The sequence below is a fragment of the Colias eurytheme genome, chromosome 13 (assembly GCF_061535395.1).
Source record: "Colias eurytheme isolate Ceu_HAF_F1 chromosome 13, ilColEury1 Martin Lab GWU primary, whole genome shotgun sequence".
Classification (NCBI taxonomy): Eukaryota; Metazoa; Arthropoda; class Insecta; order Lepidoptera; family Pieridae; genus Colias; species Colias eurytheme.
The window spans coordinates 1,739,164-1,757,058 of NC_142992.1; the positions used below are offsets into that span (position 1 = coordinate 1,739,164).

Sequence of the window (17,895 nt, forward strand, 5' to 3'; positions counted from 1 at the left end):
TGATAGCGGCAGTACACATGGGGCCAAGGCGTTGGGCCAACGTGTTGGGAAAAAATGAAGGATATCAAGATTCCTGTTCACACATTGGCGTACTGATCATTCTGCATTGGCGCTTCAAGGATGGACGTAGTCCGTAGAAGTTCTTGCAGCCGCGGCAATTTATTTATACAGTGCGTTTAATTATTACGTACATGTGCATCAATAACAATGAATGTACTCTGCCGTCTGCGATGATACCATTTTCCAATCTCTATTGTCCTTTTTTATTTCTGTATAAATAAAACATTATTATGTTTAGATTTTTTCAAATGTTTAAAATGTGTACATTTTACACTTAATTTAATTTTAATTACCTATAAAACGAAACTTTAAAGATTAGGTATATAATATTATTATATTAAATGATAATATTATTTATGTAATAAAGCACAATTTGATCAAAACCACGCTCATTGTATATTGTTATTTAATTTTTAAGAACAAGTAACTTTTTAATACTATTTTACTCTTTTTATAAATATATTTTTTTTTATCGCATTGTATGAAAGTGAGATAAGAAAAACATCTAGAATAATATAATAAATAGAAAATAAAACATCTGATTTATTGAGATTGGTTTTTATTTTTGTGTAGTTCATGCCGTGGATTCCAAATTATTCCTTCATGTCGATACAATTCCAAGAATTGTAAAACCTCATTGCTTGTCCACATCGGCGCCTCGGGCCTCCATCGCTATTGGAACATGGTTAAACGTAAATTTCATTGACGCGCAACGATACTGTCTCCGCTGACGCGTAACAACAAACTGAACAAGACACCAACGTGTGAACGCTGTTTGCGGAGCGCGCCAAGATCCATTGATGTGTGCACAAAAAACCGACAACATTCGGTTGGCCTGCCAATATTGGCGCCAACTAGGCTAATGAAGCCAACATACCGCCAAGTAGCTCTCTACACGTTGGCCCAACCCATTGGCCCAACACGTTGGGCCCATGTGTACTGCCACCATGACGGTTGCCGATTGAAAAAACTATGGTTTTCGAAGTTCTTGTCAAGTTGAAGTCATCAACCGCCCTTTGATCGTTATTTTAAGTTTTGTTTATTCAATCAATCAGTTATAACAATATAAATGTATATTTTGTGAAGTGTTAGTGCTTAAAATACGTAGGTTTGCATTTAAATGTGGTATAAATTATTAAATAGTAACTAATATTTGTAAATATGAGTTCCGAAAGTTCCGACCCTGGTGCAAATATCGCACTTTCATTAGTGGCTCAGTTTGACGAAATTAATCGTATTAATAACGTTCTGAATGACAGTTCGACGGAAGAATGTAAGTATTTGAATATTTTCTTAACATATTACATTTTGTTTCCCACTTGAACACGTAAAAAAAGGGGGTGGGTGACCAAATTTTTATCACTACCTCCATAGGCGTCATTTCTATAACTTTCAAATGCTTTCAGTGATGACTCCCTTGCTTAAATTGTCATTAATTAAACAATACACATGTTCAATGATAATTATTTATATAAAGTTTGTTTTTTCTTTCTATAGGCATATTCTTATCAAATAACGCATACTTGGTAACCACGCCATAACTATTTAATTATATTAGCAGTTCTCACCTCACTGTCATATTGTAGGTTTCCTAGCATTTCTGAAACAAATGGAGTGGGTGCGCACCCAGTGGGCTGCGGCAGAAACAGAAGCTGTGCGCCTTCAAACAGAGCTCGATGAGGCTCTCCGCACCCTCTCTAAATGGGAGGCTAAGTTTGCACATGTTCGCAAATTGCTCGATGAAGAGAAACGCGAGAGAAACATTGTTTTGAAGAAATATAATGAATTGGTAAGATTTAATATTGCATACTCTTGGCATATTTTGTTTGTTCATTATATTTGAAACTGAAACATGATGTATATAAAATATTTATAAAAATTGCAAACATTCACCATAAAATCGCAATTTATATCAAATCATTTACTATATTGTACTTGTATGACTGTTAAAGTATCTTTGATGAGTAACATCAAAATCAATATAATGAAAAGTATGTTTTTAATGTGATCTAAATCATTTTCTTAAATAATATTTATCATAAAGGTTGACATATTCTTTAAAATACCTTACAAACACAATAAAATGTCATTATTCTTAGCCAATTTAACACTTACTTACAGAGCAAGTTATTAGACATGGCTCGGGATCTGCTGTTCAATGACAATAGAGCTAAACTGAATGATGAGACCCTCCAGAAGCTGGCCTTCCTCAACGGTACTGCGCAGCAGGATCATAATGCCAAGATTAATGGCATCCCGGAACTTAATTCTACTGGTAAATACTTTTAGATAGTTGGTATTAAGTATATGTTATTTTACAGTATTTGCATGCAAATTCTTGAAAAAAATAATGGATAAATAAAAAATGGAAATATGTGCTTTCAAAACAGAATTTCTCAATCAATATGTTCACTTGATTTTTAATCAAAAACTTTTTAACATAACCTCCTAGTATTTTCTTGAGATATATATTTAGAAATTAAGGATTTTAACGTATTTTAAAGGTGATTTATTCATTATATTATTATTCTGATGTTAGTCCATTGAATAAAAAGTTCTAGAGTGCGTGAGTTAGTAACGTAAGATGTTTCTTCGGAAACATGTCAAGAGTCCCTAGGTAATAAACATACTAAAACCCCGGGCCACTAGGAGGAGCTCCGGAGTGGGGGGAGGGGGGAAATGGGTCCATTTTTTCATTTTTCGCTTAAATCTCAAAAACGGTACATATTAGAGAAAAACTTTCAAGGAAAAGTTGAAAGGCCATAAAATTATCTACAAGTTGTACCTGAATCATTTTTTCCTATATCCTACCGTTTCTGAGTTATACGCAGTAAAACATGATTTTGGCTCAAACAATTTCCACATCAATCGATCAAAAAATATTTCTTTCTTCCAAAAAACTAAAATGTGCAACTTGTGACCGGTACTGATAGATTGCTCTTAATTAGGTCTATAATTGGTAAAATAAACACATTCCTCCATGGAAGCCTTTAGGAGGAATCGATTGTCAAAATATTATATTATGGTAGTTTGAGTTACTGAACTTGATCTTTTTATTTTTTTCTTCCAAAAAACTCAAAAGTGCAACTTGTGACCGGTACAGATAGATTGCTCATAATTGGCTCTATCATTGATAAAAATACCAGATTCCACCACGGAGGCGTTTACGGGGAATTGAATTTTATTAGGGTAGTTACGATACTTGAACTTTTTATTTTTTTTCTCCAAAAAAACTCAAAAGTGCAACTTGTGACCGATACTGATAGATTGCTCTTAATTAGGTCTATAATTGGTAAAATAAACACATTCCTGTATGGAAGCCTTTAGGAGGAATCGATTGTCAAAATAATAATAGTGTTTAGGAGGTATTGAATTTTATTAGGGTAGTTACGATACATGAACTTTTTAACTAACTACCCTAATAAAATTCAATTCCCCATAAACGCCTCCATGGTGGAATCTGGTATTTTTATCAATGATAGACCTAATTATGAGCAATCTATTTGTACCGGTCATAAGTTGCACTTTTGAGCTTTTTGGAAGAAAAAAAATAAAAAGTTCATGTATCGTAACTACCCTGATAAAATTCAATTCCCCGTAATCGCCTCCGTGGTGGAATCTGGTATTTTTAGCAATGATAGACCTAATTATGAGCAATCTATCTGTACCGGTCACAAGTTGCACTTTTGAGTTTTTTGGAAGAAAAAAATAAAAAGATCAAGTTCAGTAACTCAAACTGCCCTAATATAATATTTTGACAATCGATTCCTCCTAAAGGCTTCCATGAAGGAATGTGTTTATTTTACCAATTATAGAACTAATTAAGAGCAATCTATCAGCACTGGTCACAAGTTGCACATTTGAGTTTTTTGGAAGAAAGAAATATTTTTTGATCGATTGATGTGGAAATTGTTTGAGCCAAAATCATGTTTTACTGCGTATAACTCAGAAATGGTAGGATATAGGAAAAAATGATTTAGGTACAACTTGTAGATAATTTTATGGCCTTTCAACTTTTCCTTGAAAGTTTTTCTCTAACATGTACCGTTTTTGAGATTTAAGCGAAAAATGAAAAAATGGACCCATTACCCCCTCCCCCCACTCCGGGGCTCCTCCTAGTGGCCCGGGGTTTTAGTATGTTTATTACCTAGGGACTCTTGACATGTTTCCGAAGAAACATCTTACGTTACTAACTCACGCACTCTAGACCCCCCTTGGAGGGACTCATTCAATGGACTATGTGTCTGTATAAGCATCCTGTTTAATTTTATACAAAAAATGTTAAGTCACTAGTATTTCATATTGGCAATTGGTCATCTTACTTTACTGTTAATGAATGTAAATATACTCCTTTACCTTACTCAAATAAATAATTTTAATATACAATTAGATATTATATTCTTTAACAGATAAAAATCAAACACAATCAGACAACATCGTACTTTTTAAGCATACATAGGGAAATAGGGACAGAGAAAGCGACTTTGTTTTATACTATGTAGTGATATTTTTACTATTTCCCAGGTACACTTCTATCAGAAATGTCATATTCCCGTTCTGAAGATGACCTAGATCTATCGTTAGCGTCCACTCGTCGCTCGTGGGTGCAGCGCGGAGGTTGGAATGTGAGAGAGAACCCGCCGGCCAGCAAGAAGAGACGATCTTCTACTAACTCCTCTGCTACCAAAGTGAGTTAGATCTATGGATAGGATCCACAAGAGGAATAAAGGAATTTTATCATTTGGTGGGATTCGAACCTGCGGGTTTCGTCTTAGCGACGCCTTACCTCTAAGTCACTTTTGATCTTATTTGATGAATTTATTTTACTCTTTTGGTTTTATGTGTCTAAAGGGCATCTCGCCCCAAATGTTTAAATGATTAAACAACCATCTCAACTAATATGAAACATTATTTCAATGCTTACAATATCTTGTGATAAAAACAATTGTACTCTTTAATAATGTCTGAGTTATCGTCCACTCAACGATCGTCGTCAATAAGTTATGTTGCCCATCACAAAGTGTATGGAATGAAAGTTAGTTACATGTATTAGATACTAGTCTTGCCGCGCGGTTTCACACACGAAAATTATGCATACATGTTAGAATTTTTTTTTATCTTTCAGTCAGCAAAAAACAGAAAAGAAAATAGGTTATAATTGAATAGTTGTCTATCTCAAACTACAGATTACTTAAAAAATATTAAATGTGTTTACCTTGTAAGAAGACATAAAATATAAGTTTTTCACTTCGAATAAATAAAATAATCTCTGAAGCCAGATAATTTAAGGCCACAAGGTAATCTTAATTGTTTTTAATACAATTTAATACCTGAGTCAAGGTATTTTTTACTCTTGTTTCTTGATGGAATTTTTGACGGCACAAAACAAATTCTGATTTCAAAGATTTTACAAACAATTTAGATTAATACTATATTCAACAACATAAGTGTCACTGGTCGAAAATTGTATTTTAATAACTACTAGCAGTCCACCCTGCCTTTGTGCCAAATTTCATGAAAGTAGGTTCAGCAGTTTTTGCGTGACGGAGTAACAAACAAACAAATTTTCACATTTACAATATTAGTAGGATAAAATGTCATAAAATAGGAAAAATAATAATTTTATTATAATTTGCTATAGACTGTGGAGCTACAAGGTGGTAAAGTGCTTGCGACTGCAACAACAACTCTGACATTAGAACGAGCCCCCACTTCACATGATTTAAAGCCACCGCAGAATTTCGTGAGTTTATTATTTTAATCTATAATAAAACATTATCATGGTGAATTATCAAGGTCAAGGGTCCTAGGTTCGATTCCCGGTGGAGATGTAGAAAAAAAATGTCTCGATGTGGCAGGACACAGAAGCCTAATCACCTGAATGAATGAATGAATAAAAGCCTGTATTGCAAGAAATAAGCCGAAAGAAACCTAATCACCTACTTGTCCCTAAAGAAAATCGATCAGTGAATCAGATGTATGGATAATGCATCTGCCCCTTACCCCACTAGGGGACAAGGGTCTTCACTTTGTCACACTTTTAGGTCATAGTCATGATACTAAAATAAGTCTTCAAAGACAGTAATATCTAAAAAAAGAAAGACCTATAGTCCGGGATACATCGCCCATTTTTGCAAGTGATTACTATCAAGCTAATTTTTCGTGAGTAGCTTTATTTTGATGAGATGCCCAATAATTTCATGTACGCAACTCTCGATTGTGGTAGCTAACAGAGGTAACAAGGATAAAAATTTTTGATTTGACGGTTCTTAAATATTTATTACGCAATTTGTAGGACAATATGTCTGTTGAATTATATAAGTATTAAATAAGTGAAAATAAAAAAATCAGCTGGTTAGTAATCATTTATGATGACTTCGTTATCGATACACATTGGAAAGGGGGACTCTTTGATCAAACCATAGATTTTGTAGGACAAATATTTTTTCGAATAATTTAGATAATTATCTTGAGATTGAACAAAAAAAAAAACATTCAGTTAGTAATTAATATTTGAGAACCATCAAATCAAAATATTTTATCCTTGTTTCCTCTGGTAGCTACCACAATCGAGAGTTTCGTACATGAAATTATTGGGCATCTCATCAAAATAAAGCTACTCACGAAAAATTAGCTTGATAGTAATCACTTGCAAAAATGGGCGATGTATCCCAGACTACTATATTATTTTTTATTATTTTACAAGGAATAAAAAAACGATTGATGCTAATGGAAATTTACAATTGTTTATAACCATAACTGATAAGACCCTATTTTTATTAAAAAGATAATAACATAGACAAAGTATGGAAAGGATTTACGATTATTCTAATCTGATTAGAATAAAAATGAAACCACAAATATGAGCCAGTATTTTTCTGTTTTCGAATGACTTTAGAAATGAGTTATTAGTTATTTTATGCATCGTAAACATGTGTTAAAATATATTATAATGAATATAAAGTGTGCTTTTGAAGATGGGTTATGCTTTTATGTATCAAAAACATATAAATATACTAGCGGTCCGCCCCGGCTTCGCCCGTGGTACCTACATGTTTAAAATATCCTATCTCTCAAGTTGGATCGAACTGCATATGGTGTGCGAATATTATTATAATTGGATAAGTGGTTTAGGAGTCCATTGAGGACAAACATTGTGACACGAGATTTATAGATATATTAAGATGAAATTTAATATAATTTTGTAAATAATTTCAGCAACCTATATCTGAGAGTAGTGACGAAGCGCCGACACCGAGTCGCAAATCGGCGGCGCGTCTTTCTGAAAAGATTATGAAAAATCAAGAATTTACACCTTCCGCTCCGCCTAAAACTGGTATGTAACTTACTATCAATAAGTTTTTCTCTTTTAAGAAATATATTATTGTATTTGTTGTTTTAAGTCGTCTACTTAGCATCAATTATAAAACTATTATAAATTTACTATAACATAGATTTGGTGCTGTGTAAAAAATGGTAGTGTAGTGTTTTTTACAAAAAAAATTTAAGACAATGTTTTTACCCGGCGGTGAAAGAGAGACCAACTGCGTGCGGGTTATGTTTTTCGAAATATGTACTTATTTATATGTATTTGGCAACTCTGGACGGATCATAAGATGTCGTTGTAATCAGCAGAATTGTGACAGTGGCATATTATGCTACTTAAATTAACAATTGGGTAATTTGTTTCATAATAATAATTGTTGAAAATTCACTTAACTTATATTTTTGTTTCATACTTTTAGGTACAGACACTTATAATTATTTTTTAATGTTTCCAGATACAGAAAGCGCATCAGACGTACCAACCGCCCGTCCCCAACGAACTCCCTCCGTAGTGTCGGCCGGGTTCGGTTCCCCCCGCGTGCGAGCGAGACAGCACAACTTCATAGCGAAGAACTTCTACAAGCGCGAGACGTGCGGGCCCTGCGGCAAGACGTAAGTGTTGTTGTGTTATATACAGATATAATATAGTTTATATATCGGTTAGTGTCCGCCGGGTTCGGTTCCCCCCGCGTGCGAGCGAGACAGCACAACTTCATAGTGTTAACATGTTGCACAGTGGATACCGTATAAGTAATTTACAACATTTTAACTTTGTTGTCATGTCAAAGCAATATTTTTAAATGTCGATTTTGTCACCATCACATTGTAAAAGGAATACTTGACTTAATATACATTCTTACTTGGTAACATAATACACAGTAGAATCCTTTTATTATGACTCCGGTTATATTGACCAACCACTTATTATGCCGTATCACAACTTGGTTTGGTTTTCATAAAATTCTTACAAAAATAATATGACTTCGTTTATAGTGACATGTCGTTTATTGTGACCAATTTTTGATGCATTGTCCGGTTATACAGACCGAAATGAATTCTAACACTTTCGACACTTTTCTGTTTGGCAGAATTATGTGATATCCGACGACGTACGATGCTACCTTTTTTTCCTTTTGAGTCTCAATGTGTAGGCATCTCTATTTTGTATCTCTGTATTGAATACTAATAAAAACAGGAGATTGTTTATTTTCTACAAAATGCTTTGTAGGACGTGTTTGATATTTCCCTTCGATGTCAGTATAAACAGATTTCACTGTAATTATAAATGTTACGTTGCAGTATAAAGTTCGCAAAAGTGGGCGTCAAGTGTGAGCACTGCCGTGCGCAGGCGCACCCCGAGTGCCGCGCGCTGCTGCCGCTGCCCTGCGTGCCGCCCGGCCGCGCGCAGCACAACCAGGTACAACACACACTGTAAAATGTACATCCGGATACAACACACACTGTACAATGTACATCCGGATACAACACACACTGTACAATGTACATCCGGATACAACACACACTGTACAATGTACATCTGGGTATAACACACCCTGTACAATGTACATTCGGGTACAACACACACTGTACAATGTACATTCGGGTACAACACACACTGTACAATGTACATTCGGGTACAACACACCCTGTACAATGTACATTCGGGTACAACACACACTGTACAATGTACATTCGGGTACAACACACACTGTACAATGTACATTCGGGTACAACACACACTGTACAATGTACATTCGGGTTCAACACACCCTGTACAATGTACATCCGGATACAACACACACTGTACAATGTACATTCGGGTACAACACACCCTGTACAATGTACATCTGGGTATAACACACCCTGTACAATGTACATTCGGGTACAACACAACCTGTACATTGTACATCCGGGTTCAACACAACCTGTACATTGTACATCCGGGTTCAACACACCCTGTACAATGTACATTCGGGTACAATACACACTGTACAATGTGCATCCGGGTACAACACACCCTATACAATGTAAATCTGGGTATAATACACCCTGTAAAATGTACATCCGGGTACAAAACATCCTGTACAACACACGCTTTAAAAACTACCTAGTACAAAGGTTTTTTATTTACAGCGGAAGGGCCGCTGGAAGGAAGGGGAAATGGAAGTATTAATAATAATAAAAAAAACACACGCTCACTCACACTCCTTTTCGATGGCCCTGGAGGGTACTTAGAAATTAACAATTAATAATATTTTATATTATTTGTGCTGATTTGAATAAAATGACAATTTTTTTTTTAATTTTTATTTAGTATCCCGGTCGAAGCAAGTGAATTTTCGAAAATCTTTGAATGCAGTTCTATGTCTATTCAAAAATAAAGAAATGTTTTTTTTAAGCAAATTTTACTATCTTCAGCATTTCAAGTACTTTCCCTCCAGGGCCCATCGAAAATTTCCACACTGTAAAGAACTGTCAATGCTTTACTATAAAATACTAGCGGTCTGCCTCGGCTTTGCCCGTGGTACCTACATGTTTAAACTATCCTATCTCTCAAGTTGGATCGAACTGCACATTGTGTGCGAATTTTATTATAATCGGTTAAGTGGTTTAGGAGTCCATTGAGGACAAACATTGTGACACGAGATTTATATACATATATTACGATTTAAATAAATACTCACAAAATGCTATTGCAGGAGGGCAGTATATCGGACTTCGCGCCATCCACACCGCCCATGGTACCGGCCATACTTGTGCATTGTATTAACGAGATTGAAAAGCGAGGTCTCACCGAGCGGGGAATATATCGTGTGAGCGCACTGGATAAAGATGTGAAACGGTTGAAGGTATGATATTATGTTTGTTTGCTATTTTTATATTTTCTTTATATTATTGTATGATTTTTCTAAAATTATAGAGGAATAATGTCCCTCAATTGTTTCTAGTTTTTTAATAAGTACATAATTTTAAAGTGTTGGATAAATTGGAATTAGGTTATTTGTATACTAAAACATTGTCGTTTTGATTTTCGCATTAACTTTAAAGCGAGACGATGATGATTAATATTTTAATATTGTAATTATGTTGTTATTGTAATTTTTGATAATAATTTTGATTTGAAGTTAACAAAATCTGTTTGCGGGAATGTGTGTCGATAGAAGCTGTATGCGGGAATGTGTGTCGATACAATCAAACTGGAGCTGTGGATGAATTTCATGTGAACAATGCTGTTAATATGATATCTCAATCCCAGGAGCGTTTCCTGCGCGGGTGCGGGTCCCCGCAGCTGTCGGGCGAGGACATCCACACGGTGTGCGGCTGCGTGAAGGACTTCCTGCGCGGCCTGCGCGAGCCGCTCGTGTCCAGCGCGCTGTGGGCAGACTTCCTCGCGGCCGCGGCCAGTGATGACGTCACCGCGGCCGTGGTGCAGGCCGTCAGCCAGCTGCCGCAGCCCAACCGCGACACGCTCGCCTTCCTCGCGCTGCACCTGCAGAGGTACGTGTGTGTGACGTCACGCAGCCAGCTGCCGCAGCCCAACCGCGACACGCTCGCCTTCCTCGCGCTGCACCTGCAGAGGTACGTGTGTGTGACGTCACGCAGCCAGCTGCCGCAGCCCAACCGCGACACGCTCGCCTTCCTCGCGCTGCACCTGCAGAGGTACGTGTGTGTGACGTCACGCAGCCAGCTGCCGCAGCCCAACCGCGACACGCTCGCCTTCCTCGCGCTGCACCTGCAGAGGTACGTGTGTGTGACGTCACGCAGCCAGCTGCCGCAGCCCAACCGCGACACGCTCGCCTTCCTCGCGCTGCACCTGCAGAGGTACGTGTGTGTGACGTCACGCAGCCAGCTGCCGCAGCCCAACCGCGACACGCTCGCCTTCCTCGCGCTGCACCTGCAGAGGTACGTGTGTGTGACGTCACGCAGCCAGCTGCCGCAGCCCAACCGCGACACGCTCGCCTTCCTCGCGCTGCACCTGCAGAGGTACGTGTGTGTGACGTCACGCAGCCAGCTGCCGCAGCCCAACCGCGACACGCTCGCCTTCCTCGCGCTGCACCTGCAGAGGTACGTGTGTGTGACGTCACGCAGCCAGCTGCCGCAGCCCAACCGCGACACGCTCGCCTTCCTCGCGCTGCACCTGCAGAGGTACGTGTGTGTGACGTCACGCAGCCAGCTGCCGCAGCCCAACCGCGACACGCTCGCCTTCCTCGCGCTGCACCTGCAGAGGTACGTGTGTGTGACGTCACGCAGCCAGCTGCCGCAGCCCAACCGCGACACGCTCGCCTTCCTCGCGCTGCACCTGCAGAGGTACGTGTGTGTGACGTCACGCAGCCAGCTGCCGCAGCCCAACCGCGACACGCTCGCCTTCCTCGCGCTGCACCTGCAGAGGTACGTGTGTGTGACGTCACGCAGCCAGCTGCCGCAGCCCAACCGCGACACGCTCGCCTTCCTCGCGCTGCACCTGCAGAGGTACGTGTGTGTGACGTCACGCAGCCAGCTGCCGCAGCCCAACCGCGACACGCTCGCCTTCCTCGCGCTGCACCTGCAGAGGTACGTGTGTGTGACGTCACGCAGCCAGCTGCCGCAGCCCAACCGCGACACGCTCGCCTTCCTCGCGCTGCACCTGCAGAGGTACGTGTGTGTGACGTCACGCAGCCAGCTGCCGCAGCCCAACCGCGACACGCTCGCCTTCCTCGCGCTGCACCTGCAGAGGTACGTGTGTGTGACGTCACGCAGCCAGCTGCCGCAGCCCAACCGCGACACGCTCGCCTTCCTCGCGCTGCACCTGCAGAGGTACGTGTGTGTGACGTCACGCAGCCAGCTGCCGCAGCCCAACCGCGACACGCTCGCCTTCCTCGCGCTGCACCTGCAGAGGTACGTGTGTGTGACGTCACGCAGCCAGCTGCCGCAGCCCAACCGCGACACGCTCGCCTTCCTCGCGCTGCACCTGCAGAGGTACGTGTGTGTGACGTCACGCAGCCAGCTGCCGCAGCCCGCCAACCATCTGCCGTAGCCCGCCAGCCAGCTGCCGCAGCCCGTCAGCCAGCTGCCGCAGCCCGCCAGCCAGCTGCCGCAGCCCGCCAACCATCTGCCGTAGCCCGCCAGCCAGCTGCCGCAGCCCGTCAGCCAGCTGCCGCAGCCCGCCAGCCAGCTGCCGCAGCCTGCCAGCCAGCTGCCGCAGCCCGCCAGCCAACTGCCGCAGCCTGCCAGCCAGCTGCCGCAGCCCGCCAGCCAGCTGCCGCAGCCCGCCAGCCAGCTGCCGCAGCCCGCCAGCCAGCTGCCGCAGCCCAACCGCGACAGCTGTGACGACACATTCGTAAAACATTCGTAAAACTTACACTACTAGTGGAATTCATCGCGGTCGCTTAGAGCAGTGATGTCATCACATCATTTAGCATAACGTGTAAAAGCTGTGACGTAATCGAAACATTGATATAGAGCACGTTGCCGTTCTTGACGTTGTGCGCGTGCGCAGAGAGTAATCAATATTTGGTGCAAAATAATCGCTCAAACAAACACGTGATAATCTCCCAAACTTTGCTTTGTAAAACTTTCTACAATGCCATCAATACTTGTATAATCAATAAGCAGTTATTTAATAATAATCTATTATTCGCAGGGTGGCTGAAAGTCCAGAGTGTGAAATGGGAGTCGAAAACTTAGCTAAAGTGTTCGCTCCCACCGTAGTGGGGTACGGTATGATGACGCAACCGGCCGAAATGTACTCCGCCACTGTGCATATGTTCAATGTAAGTATTGTATTAATTATAAGAGAAAACTTTGGTAAAAGGTTAATTTTACGCCACAAGTTTTTTGCGGGAATGTGTGTTGACGTAATTTGTATGCGGGAATGTGTGTGGATACAATCTATATGCGGGAATGTGTGTCGATACAATCTGTTTGCGGGTATGTGTTTGTCGATACAATCTGTTTGCGGGAATGTGTTTGTCGATACAATCTGTTTGCGGGAATGTGTTTGTCGATACAATCTGTATGCGGGAATGTGTGTCGATACAATCTGTTTGCGGGAATGTGTTTGTCGATACAATCTGTTTGCGGGAATGTGTTTGTCGATACAATCTGTTTGCGGGAATGTGTTTGTCGATACAATCTGTATGCGGGAATGTGTGTCGATACAATCTGTTTGCGGGAATGTGTGTCGATACAATCTATATGGGGGAGTGAATAATATTGAAACTAGTGAATCGTGTGATTCATATAAAAAATCTAAATCTAAACTATAACAATATATTCCAGGTAATGCAAGTGCTGCTAAGCTTGCCGGGTGACTACTGGTCGCAGTGGGCCTGCCCCTCCCCCCCCTCACCCCCCACCAGTATTAACAAGCCGAGGGGGTACTTCTTTTCGCCGGCTGATAATGCGTTAGTATTTTTGACGTGACAACGTCTTATAATTCGATAAAGCCGGCTGCACGCACGAAAAAACATGACTCATGCGGCGTTACCTCGCTCTGAGGCGTTCCGTAAGACTTGAAGTGCAAGCGAGAGCGCGGAACGAGCGACAAAGAAGCACAATCGGCCTTAAGACGTTGTCACGTTCAACTATCGTCGGTAAACCGACTTAACAGACAACTTTTTTTATTTTTTTTATAACAATAGACAAAACAAAAGACTCATAAAATTTTTCTAAAGTTAATTCATATTGAGCTACAACTCAAACTTATGGACATCTTTATTCGTTTATATACTTACATTTATGTTTTTGTTTAGAACGAATTAACAGTTTACAATATATTTTTTTGCGAAGAAAATGTTCTTGAATTATAAATAACGATAAATTCCTTTGGATAGTTATGGTGGAAGGTAGAGATGATTTGACGCGTTGACTTTTAAACGCCATAGTCTAACATCCTCAATGTAAAATTTATCATGCGCAGTATGTTGACAAACCTACCATTTAAAAAATACATCCCACTTGGAGCATCGAATAATATTTTTTAATAAATTCTCATTTTATATTATATCTTCGTATTACTCATTATAAATTTATTTCCAGAGTGCCGAGAAAGAAGAAAAATTACTTCCAATGAGGTGGAATCTTCAAGAATTAGTAAATAGATTTTGTTTTTAAGTTGGTTCGTGTAAGGGAACAATTATGTTTAACTTTGTTTATTCTATTAAATAAATAACTTAAGTTTTTGTGTTAGGTGAGGGTATTTTGTAAGCCATTTCAAGTTAGTATTACCCGTTACTTAAAAGTGTTGCCTTATTTATTTATGGAAGTAAATAATATAGTGTATCGCAAATAATAAAATAAATAGAAATATACTGTAGAGAAAGAAGTGTCTTTTTTAATTTAATTTTTTTCTTTAATATATTTTTTGTACTTAAGTTGTATCTAGATATATTTAAATAGTTTAGTTTATAAAAATTGTTTGAGAAACAATAAGTTTTTGAAGGGTTGTACCGTTCTACCATTATTAGTTTGATAGGGTAAGGTAAGTATTCAAGTCATATCAAGAAGTGCTGATTCGATTTTGATTATGTTTTCAATAATAAAATTGTATACTCGAGTATTGAATGCTCAAGATTGGAAATAATTGCTCTATTAAAACTATATATTGTGTAACCTAAGAATTATGCTAATAAAAATTAAATCAGTATTTAATTATATTGATTTCAAGTAAAATTATTGAGAAATTTATGTAATCAAATCATTAAAACGAAGTTTAGCTTATTGTTTAAGCTTTATATTCAAAACTTATTGCGATAACAGACTACAAAATATGTAGAGTATATCATTTTTGGCACAACAACTGGTCTTGAAGTGAATATTTTTATTATTATATATTAATATTATTAAATAGGTTTAGTTTTCCGTTGTGACGTCAATCAGCCGCCTACGGTGGTCTAACAGACCTCTATAGTTTTTATTTTTAGAAATAATAGCACATATAGCTATAGAAATAAAGCTCAAAATAGTATCTCAGTAGTGTCTGTTCTTGTTTATATACAGCGTGGTTTTTAAATTAAATCAATACAAAAATTCCAAACTATTAAAAAACTAATATATGCGTGATCTAAATTTGAAATAATTTTTTGGTTTGTGTCAGACACATTATTTCTTAATTAAGGGCCGATTTTTCAATCCTTGGTTAAAATGTATCCGTCTAATAAACTATTACACGAACATATTAAAATGTCACCTGTAAACTGTCAAATACGTACAATTAGAATACATTTTTGAGATGGTAATTTAATACGTTATTCGACGAATAAATTTTAACCAAGGATTGAAAAATCAGCCCTTAGTTTCATTAAAAAATCACAATTTAATTTAGTTGTTAATAAATAGTTTAAAATTAACATTAACGTAAATAAAATACACTTATTTTTTATAGCAGTGTAACATATAGGTATCTATATAACTGTATATTGGTAAAATCATTGAACTATTTTCATACATTTGTATCTAGCATATAGGTTCATAATTAGGTACATTCGAGATTAATATAAATAATGGAAGAATATATTGAAATTAATCTCGGGAATAAAACTACTTTTATGTTTTTTATTTTACTATTAAGTTAAGGTCTCGTTTCTTAAGTTTAAAATCGCCTTATAGATTTTGACGATTATTACATAGAAAAATAATTTGTAGTCGAAAGCAGTAAGGAAAATAAATTAAAAACTAAGAACGGGACTTAGACATATTTCTTTGTATTGTAGATTAAGTTTGTCATTACGGCTAGTCAATGACTCTTGTACTATAACTTCACTAACATTTGTTTTCTTCAGTTTGACTATAAATAAAATCATGTAAAACGCAAATTTTGTTTCATTTATTACCTGTACCAGCATGTTTCCCTTATATTTATGTGAGAGAATCATAACAGAGTAGTTGTTATGTGGCTATACCTTCCTGTTATAATGTACTCTATTGTGTACAACATAATGTCGATATTGAATTGATATGAAATGCATGGGCTTACGGGCCATGCTATGGTTTATATTCCTTGAGTCAGTAGCTCGATGATATAGTCTCGGTACTACCATCGACCGCGCAAGGTGTGCGCACTGAGTCATTATTTAATATTATTTCACATATCTACCTAATTATAATTAATTATGGAGAGTTATTTAAATTCTCCGACAGCAGCGGTGGGATCGGCACTTATTACCCCCGATTCCAATACGAATAAGACTTTGTTAAACGGTGCAAATCTGCAAGTGAGTGAAACGAGTGATAGTGTTAGTGAGTTTCAAGAAGATATAGCTAGTGTTAATGAGGTTCGAGAAGAACCACAGTTTCCACCAATTAATCATGAGAATGTTAGCACGACAACGACAAAGTTGTGTGTGGGTTTCGCAATCATCATGTCGTGCGCATCCCTGTTAAAAGAAATGGCAGATACACTTTCCCGAAACGAAACATTTTGTTTCCGGGTCTAACGCATAATTAAGGAAGGTAAACTATAATGATGTTTACATACCGATGTACGACCCGAATGATAGCGAGTTTACGGCAGCATAATGGTGTAACGAAAATACCTTTTTGAGATATGGTATGGTTAAAAAGTGATCGAGTTTCAACATACATCGAGTGTTCCACTACAAAGTTGGTGCTAACCGACCGGCTGCGAAGGGGCTGGAACTACGCGAATATAGTAAATTCGTGGTAGAAGGTATTGCAGATGACCAGGTATGATCTGATTTATTATGATACACGCCGATTGATTTTGTGGGTCTTGATAGACATTTTGGCACAAATCAATTAAAGCGTCGCATGTTGCAAATTGTTTGCTATAACTGTGTGTTCACATGTCATTACAAACGTGACGGTAAATCTCGCCTATGAAACAAAATCAGTTAGTTTAATCATTAAGAATAACAAAGGTCCGTTGAATATTTAAGAAAAAGTACAACAACGCACTTATAGTCATAAATTTGGTCACATAGAAGAGGTTTGTTTTTCTAAGCAACGGGCGGCACGCTCTTTAAGAAACAATACCCTGTTAATGTGTGTTTACAGCACGATACCCTGCTTACAGTCACAGATGTTGCCAGCGTTAAGTTCAAGTGCCTTATTGACAGCGGGTCCGATTGTTTTTTTTTTTCCTTTGTAAAAGGATAGCCGCGGATAACATGACCAGGCCTCTAGAGTTTGTATACACTCGCGTAGCGAGAATTGGCGCTGTATCCACCTATTCATTCGCCCGTTCACATTACCCATAACTGTTAATGATGTAAATATTATTAGCTTTGGTTTTTGTAGACTCTCGAGTACTTCCTGGGATGGAGTAACAGGTCGAGATGTTTTTACTAGAGCCGGACGTAGTTTGATTATGGATAACAATGGGCTCAAATTATTCGTGAATTTAAAATAAACAATATTTGTTATTGCGGACAATAAATTTGAATCTATAGACACGGATTTAAATGATTTTAATGATGTTCATCGTGTGAGATCCATTATTGAAAGTAAAGCACGAATTTTGTGAAATGGAAATAAGACTTGTGAATACAACACTAGCACAATCTATAGTTC

General features: G+C 38.5%; 1 protein-coding gene across 1 annotated transcript; it reads left to right on the forward strand.

Annotated features, from left to right (window-relative positions):
* Positions 1-1,050: 1,050 nt before the first annotated feature.
* LOC149903221 (rac GTPase-activating protein 1-like) lies at positions 1,051-15,428 on the forward strand. The gene is made up of 13 exons (XM_090108986.1): positions 1,051-1,333; positions 1,647-1,849; positions 2,182-2,335; positions 4,585-4,748; positions 5,702-5,803; positions 7,279-7,396; positions 7,842-7,998; positions 8,686-8,803; positions 10,086-10,235; positions 10,643-10,884; positions 13,007-13,136; positions 13,645-13,769; positions 14,404-15,428. Exons 1-13 carry the CDS (start codon positions 1,222-1,224, stop codon positions 14,435-14,437), a joined length of 1,809 nt encoding a protein of 602 aa, XP_089965112.1. The 5' UTR covers positions 1,051-1,221; the 3' UTR covers positions 14,438-15,428.
* Positions 15,429-17,895: the final 2,467 nt, after the last annotated feature.